The sequence below is a fragment of the Mustelus asterias genome, chromosome 5 (genome assembly GCF_964213995.1).
Source record: "Mustelus asterias chromosome 5, sMusAst1.hap1.1, whole genome shotgun sequence".
NCBI lineage: Eukaryota > Metazoa > Chordata > Chondrichthyes > Carcharhiniformes > Triakidae > Mustelus > Mustelus asterias.
The window spans coordinates 134,279,671-134,287,259 of NC_135805.1; the positions used below are offsets into that span (position 1 = coordinate 134,279,671).

General features: G+C 39.0%; 1 protein-coding gene across 2 annotated transcripts; it reads right to left on the reverse strand.

Annotated features, from left to right (window-relative positions):
* Window positions 1-1,489: 1,489 nt before the first annotated feature.
* ptp4a1 (protein tyrosine phosphatase 4A1) lies at window positions 1,490-7,252 on the reverse strand. 2 transcript variants are annotated; one of them, XM_078213311.1, is made up of 5 exons: window positions 6,975-7,246; window positions 5,756-5,848; window positions 4,121-4,251; window positions 2,795-2,869; window positions 1,490-1,776 (listed from the first exon to the last, which is right to left on the reverse strand). In XM_078213311.1, exons 1-5 carry the CDS (start codon window positions 7,077-7,079, stop codon window positions 1,659-1,661), a joined length of 522 nt encoding a protein of 173 aa, XP_078069437.1. In that variant the 5' UTR covers window positions 7,080-7,246; the 3' UTR covers window positions 1,490-1,658. The 2 variants fall into 2 exon arrangements, with proteins under 2 accessions (XP_078069437.1, XP_078069439.1); XM_078213313.1 differs by lacking the exon at window positions 5,756-5,848 and having other exon boundaries at window positions 6,975-7,252.
* Between the last annotated feature and the right edge of the window lie 337 nt (window positions 7,253-7,589).

The following is a 7,589-nucleotide window of genomic DNA, read 5'->3' on the forward strand; positions in this document are numbered from 1 at the left end:
TCATTGACTCGTACACTTCTTTAGATCTGGAATAATTGCATCAAGTTTAAAACTACAAATAAAAGCCATAGTTGTACTGACCCAGGATAAGCAGTAAAAGAACCACCAATAAACTAAATACTTTTTTCCACTTTTTATTTCAGATGACAAGCTCTCGCACTAGATTTTAAACAAGCTGGTGAATACTGGCAAATTACTTCTCCCACAGAACTATACCACACGTTCCCAAGACAGTATAAATATGGTTTATCTAACATTAATACAACATTGCATCAAATTACATAATTAAATGATCAAGTATCCAAGTATTAACTTATGCAATCAAAAGGCATACAAAATATTACAGACATCAGGGCCTGCATAGTTTAAGCAGAAACTCAAAAATCACGCTCCTGACAAGTTGGTAAACCTCCAATAGTACATCAAAGAAAGATTACAAGTTTCAGAAAGTTACTGTACAGTATGAATTTAGCTACAACAAAGCATTTCTACTTTTAAAAAATTACTTGGTATGTAATGGGCAAACCCCGGTATACATTTTCTGCACAAGACGAAAAGGCAACATACTAATATTAAATATTCCCATTCCCCAAACCTTGTTTCAGCTCCTCCCTAAAGATCAATTGTGGAGTGCCAGTGTTCCTTTGTAAGGCTTTATTTTGAAAATTAAATCCAAGTGTGCTTTTGTATGCTTTGAGCATTGCAATGTGCAGTCAAATGAACTGATATGTCCTTTTGGACACTAACGACTGCATAGTGGGGGTGGTGGGGCAACAAATTAATGGTATGTCACATGATTTATAACAAAACTATTAAATGCATTGCAAGCCTTTTCAGAAAAGCAATATACATCAGAACGGAGGGCATTCAAAAGTACTATTAAGACTTTAGTCAGTGATAAATTTAAAAAAGAAACCTAGGCAAGTACTGCTGTGCAGCAATTAGTTCTAGTGCGACTGTGGGAGGGCGTGTAAACAGTGTTGAAGTGTACAGTGAGCAGCCAGCTGAGTTAAATCTTTGACACTAGCGTGCAGGACACTCATCTGAAGGAGCAATGCACAAGACTCATGTAGCATTGTCCCATCCAGGCAAACGTTCAATGAGATATATCAAAAAGCTGATGGTAGTTTTGCAATTCACAAAGTGATTCAAGACAGGAAGCTGGGAAAGGGGTGGGGGGTGTAGGTGGGAAAAGAATGTTAATGATTAACTGTTCAAAAGATTCCAGCATCTTCTCATACACATGGATCCCAGTAAAAAAATTCTGGCAGCTATTTAGTGCTTAATTTAGCCATTGTATATCTTTACTTTGCAATTGTAAACAGCAACAGTGCCCTGTATTGTATACTCATGCTGTATTTCACACCCATGTTAACTGTCTAAGAACCAAGAGTCTAAACTCAAACCAATTGGGGAGGGACCCTCTTATTCTAGTTTAGAAACATACAGCAGCAACTTTTTAGCTCACAAAAAGAAGTGAATCTGAAGGCAAGAGAATTTCAGGTTTTAAAACAAAACACCATTTCCATCTCCAAACCCCTACGAAAGCACCAGTTTACATTTACAAGCACATCTAAAATTTTACGTTCCCCAGCTGAACTGCCTAAGTTGGCCATCTCCTCTGCCTTCAGATGAATTAAGTGATCAATCCTCCAACATTACTGGATGCAGCAATTATTCCGGTGACCATTGGAATCTTTGAAGCGCAGACGCATTTTGGGACGGTATTTCTCCAGGTACAGGAGTTGCTTGCTATTGAAAGCTCCGCGTCTCTTTCTGGAACACAAAATACAACGATTAAAAGTGATCCTATGCTAGTTTCACTATGTAATAAAAAACTGACTAAATTCTGCCATCTTTAATGTTTGATGCCAGAATCCTTCAATTGCTTAACCTTATGTCCCAGTACAAATAATTCAGCATCATATCACACTTCAGTTACTTGGAAAGTTTGCTCTAATGGTCCCTTCAGCTTTGGAAGAGGCTAATTCAATAGTGGCAGTATTCTGCTCAACTGATACAAGATGGATGAGAAACTCATGCTCAAACATATGTTTGTGCAGTTTCAACATAAAAGACTGCCAATTCAATTGCTATATTTGCAAAATAAGGAATATAATTTTTCAAGATGATCTAATTATCAATATCACTGTACAATAAACAAGTAGAGGAGATGAAGTAGATACTGGGGAGGCTGATGTGGAGCATAAACACCAGCATAAATGTTTGTGCAACAAATGCTATGTAAACAGTAAAGAACTTAAAACTCAAACCATGAAACATTAGAAGCAAGATAATTAACTGAGGCAAATATTGTTGTTCAAACTGCAATTTAGAGAACATATGAACATCAATGCCCTAAAGGGAAAAGCTTCCTTTAGAAGAAATCTTCAATCCCAGCAAGCAATTTGATGTAAAGCAATGAATTTAATAAAATAACAAAAAGGGCTAAGTGGCATGTATATTGCAAGTCAGATTTCCAAACAGAGGTTTGTCAATAAGTTTAAAGAGATTGCAGGTTGAGGGGAGTATCACAACTCCCAAGTATAAAAAATACTTTATATTAATGTAGTGGTAAAATGGAGAATAAACTGTTTGCCAATGGCATTGTAAGTTCGTATTCAAAATGTAATCAACAGCTTCACAAGCCATAGCATTTTACTTCATTTGCACATGAAACTGAAGAAAGACTAAAAATCGAGCATTTAGGGACAATTAGAGTTTGAGTGCTTACAACTCAAACCCTGTATCTGTACATAATTTGTATAAAGGTCACATGGCAGACTTCACTTACTGTCGTATGAACTGAACAGCATCTTCGTACTTCATTCCACATTCAATTAGTGCCAAAGCCACCAGAACCGGAGCTCTGTAGAAAGGAAAATTGGTTCAGAAAAACATCACTTACTTCCTGAAAAATCTAGACAAGTTGTGTCCATCATGGTCACATACTGAATCCCTCTGGGTTTCATTAGTCCATACAAACCATAAACAAATGTTTTATGCCCATTGGATGAATCCTCAGTAATCAGGTACTAATTTGATACCAACTGCTAACCTGCTCTCTCCCAGAACTGCAATGCTCATAACATTGTGAATTGACAATGTGCTTCACAGCTTTCTCCCCCACTAAACACTGAAAATTGCAGATTCAGAAACTGCTGCCCTCTCCCTACTCTGGCACTGTAACCAAGTCAGATTGCTTCTTTGCAGAAGGAATGGGGAAAATGAGATAGAACAATAAAAACAGATGGGAAGGTGACGAGCAAAAAATGACTTAAAACTGTTAGATGACTGGACGGAGGGACAATAAATAAGTTGAAAAAGTGAGAGCTAGTTTATGAGCAATGCACTGGATATCAACTAGCAAATGTGAAGCCATGATGCTGAAGTAATAATACTAATAGCACAAACAGCCTTGATCAGCTACACATTTCTCCACACAAGCTATTCCGATCACAATTGAGAATGTCAATGTAACAATGTTTCTCTGATTAAACTTACTCAAGAACTCTCTCAGCTGACCATTAATCAGTCTATTGCTATGACACAAGGCGAATGACTAACATCCAGAAATCAACACAGATACATACGTTACCTTCCTGGAGTTGTCAACCTCACTATCTCAAAAAACACACCCGAGTTTTAAGATCCTGCTTACTTTTGTTGAAAACGCAGCTGCCCTTCATCAGAAGTGCCTCCCAACATGCCACAATCAGTGCAGTGCTCTTACCTCCTACACCCTTCCATCCTTGGGCTTTGTATCCTCTCCTCCTGCCTGGTTGAAAACCTTCAGCTACCTCTGCTTTGTTCTAGAACTTGCTCTCCAAAATCATACTGACTCCCACTTCTCAGCTTTAAAAACCTTCATGTCCAATCTTTTCAACCAAGCTGATGCTCAATTCAGATTGCAACTCAGCAACCATTCCTTTATTCTAGTACCTAGTTTTCCCTTGCTTGACACTTTCCACCTTAAACACTACAAAGTGCAAGTTTGTGGATCTCACTGTAGCGAAGATTAATTACTTAAAAATGCTGGCCTCAACGAGGCACGTTCACTAATGCTTGATTCGCAGTAACAGCACAAATACCATGCGATAAAAATGTGAATAGTACGCACCGCCCAAGTCCGGCCACGCAATGGACAGCAATGCAACAGCCAGGCTCTTCCCGGAACTTGGCTCTCAAAAGGGTTAGCCAATCATCCACAATCTGGTTGGAAGGTGGAGCACCATCATCAAATGGCCAGTCCTGTTAGAAAGAGAAAGGAGCTATTGTGTTCTCATGTACCAGTTCACCATTTCACATCAACACAACCCTTAGTCAAGCACAGGACTATCATTGCCAATTCTTTCCTAGTACATTAATGGAAATCTGTGGTCAACCAGGGCTGCACGGTGGTTAGCACTGCTACCTCACAGCACCAGGGACCCAGGTTCAATTTCCAGCTTGGGTCACTGTCTGTGTGGAGTTTGTACATTCTCAGTGTGCTCCCACACTCCAAAAGATATGCAGGTTAGGTTGATTGGCCATGCTAAATTGAATCAAAGGGATTAGCAGCATAAATGTGTGGGGTTACAGGAATAGGGCCTGGGGAATTGTGGTCAGTACAGACTTGATGGGCCAAATGGTCTCCTTCTGTACTGTAGGGTTCTATGATTAACCAAATGTAGTCAAATCTTTAGGCCAGATTTTACAATGCACTTTGAATGATAGATTTTGTACATTGCCTGACAAAGATGCATATTCTAAGACCTTGCATGCAAGAATTTATTTGCCTGTACATCTTGCACAGCCAATTCTTGACTCAATCTTAGTTTAGGGAAGAACAGTGATGCTGGAATCAGTTGTGCTTTCCCTATTAAAGAATGCATTTAAAAATGTGAATTTTATGTTCAAGGTGAGGATTGTTACTGTAACACTTTCTCCTTTTTGGGCACCCATCAAGCATCCTCAGATAAAGCACTGGTATAAAGCAGAGCAGTCATATCGGAACTGGGTTGAAACTGCCCAAATTCCCTTCCAATAGGACCTTTACAGCATACACGAGTGCTCTATCAGAATGGTTGTTAATAGACCAGTAATCCAGAGGTCTAGAGTTCAAATGCCATCATGGTAGTTGGAGAAGTTGAACTCAACTAACCAACCAATTCTGGAATAAAAAGCTAGTATTGATAATGCTAACCATAAAGTTAGTTTTGAAATAAAAACTCATCAAGTTCATCATCTCTTTAGAGAAAGGCAAACTAAGTGATCCCCTACCCTACTATCCTATTTACTACCTCAGCAAGCCACTAGTCATATAAATGTCAACCATGCAATGAGGTGCACATGACTTTTTTTAAAAAAAATAAGTCTGATCAAGTACTAGAGGTGGGGCAGCAAATTATTCCAACAGGCCAGTTTACCAACACTGCAAGATCTTTCAACTTAATTCCAGGCTTGAGACCACCACAGCAGTATGTGACAAATGTCAATTTGGAATAAAAACAGATGGCTCACAAGGTGGAAATATTACCATGATAGACTGGAGTGGAAAAGTGATATCCCAAAACTAAAAAGCAGTTGCAGAATTAGATTGATGTTAAACATTAATACAAGTTACAGTAAATCATTTACCAGAGAATACCATCAACTTTGAATTGGAGTTGCCAAGGAGTCTGAAACACTGTTGCAACATACTAGATTAAAATGGACTATTGTGTACTATTGTCAGGAGATAGGAGGCAAGCTATAATCAGTTCTTTGCACTTACCAAAAACTGAATGCCTTCTTTTTCAACTGGAGATGTGTCATAGGTTGCTTCACATACTCTAACTACTGTAGTGACACTATACTTCTTCAACTCCTGAAAAAAAACATCATGGTGAACAGCTCTACCCTGGATTTGTAGGCAAGTACACAATAGTTTATTATTTGTCCTTCTAAAGCCTAAGACTCAGGGCACAAACTGGATTTTAGAATACCAAAGTCTAGACTTTAACCTTTCAAAATTTTGTTTACCCTTATTTGATTGCCATCAAAATCAGGAGCATAACGCAGACTGGGCATTTAATTTCAGTTCACATTCGTACATAATACATGGTCACCAAGTAAAGATTTGCTCCAAAAACATTATACCTCTTCTGGCTTTTTAATTAAACCAAGATCTTGTTCTGAAAATAACGTGAAAATTGGCACGGTGTCAGTTAACATGTGGATATAGCTGGCAGTGATTTGGGGGTTATGCAGGAGGTGAAGAGGGAATTTAATGAGGGAAATTACTTATAAAAGGCAACCAGATAACTAAATAGGATTCACAGTGGCTCAAACTCCATTTAGTGTTTCTTTTAGTACAAATTTGAAGTTTCAAATTGTTCCCTGTTTTAAGAATACACAGCCCAGTCACAAGTAATGCAGACATATAGAAAACGCACAGTACAGCCCGCTTCTAACGATTATCAACGCTGCTCATCAATGGACACAGGTTTCAGGGAACTCATCATCCACTCTTCCACCTGGCTTTTGACAGCCACTGCAGCAGAGCCCCAGCTGCTCAATCTGCAGCTAGAAAATGCCATCAAAAGCAAACTAGAAGTCATATCTTGCAGTTAGCAAGTGCTCAGCTGCCAAGAGATCTGCTCCATTTTGTCCTGCAAATACTTGTTTCAACCGGCCATAGCACAGGCCAGGTACTAATGACCTAAAACATTGGAAACAAAAGGTGGAGTGTGCCTGACTGTACAAGGGGAACAAGTCGAAGGTCAGAGTACTATACTAGGTTACTTATTTTACTGATTGGATTGTTAAATAATGAGCATGTTTCTGTATAGAGACTGTGATAGGTATGATGTTTGGTTTGGTTAACGGAGTCCCAGATTTGGGAGAGATTCCATGAAGTGCATTTATAATAACTTCATCCAACTTTGAAAGCCACCAGAATGCTAAATTCTATTTCATACCAAATGTTTAATCCCTTTAAAGTGAGCACTTACCTCTATGAATTTATTTAAGGTTGCATTGGTAGGGTTGTGTGTGATCAGGAATCTCATGTTCTTGTAGGTAATTTCTACAGGCGCTGGACGATTCATTCGAGCCATTTTCTTATAAAAATGCACAAATCCTATAAAGTGAAAAAGAACTGTCCCGCAAAAGCTGAAAATAAAAGTTCTGGTTTGTCAAATTCCAGGGACAACAGAGTGTGTACACGTACGAAGGCTTTTGATGAAGCTCTTGAGAAGCAGCAAATCTTCAATCCAGTAATACTGTGACCAACAAAAATCAGCCCACTTGGTTACCCCATCCAGATACGGTCTTCGATGAATCAATTCGCCTGTCACTCCCAGCTGCTGGTAACCTGCTCTCGAGGGGTTTCTTAAGTGGAATAGCGATAGACTTTTACAGTTCACTTGTCTGCATAGACGGCGTGCTGGGCCTGGCAGTAGTCTCCACTGCCCTTCAGAAACTCCATAAATGTGCGACCTAGAACACCACAGAACTGCTGCAAATAAAGAACAGAAATATTCAATGGAACATCTGCTGGAGCTCTCTACAAATTACATTTGTTCAGTTAAAATATAAATCAAGACCAATGAATTTCAAGAAGGTGA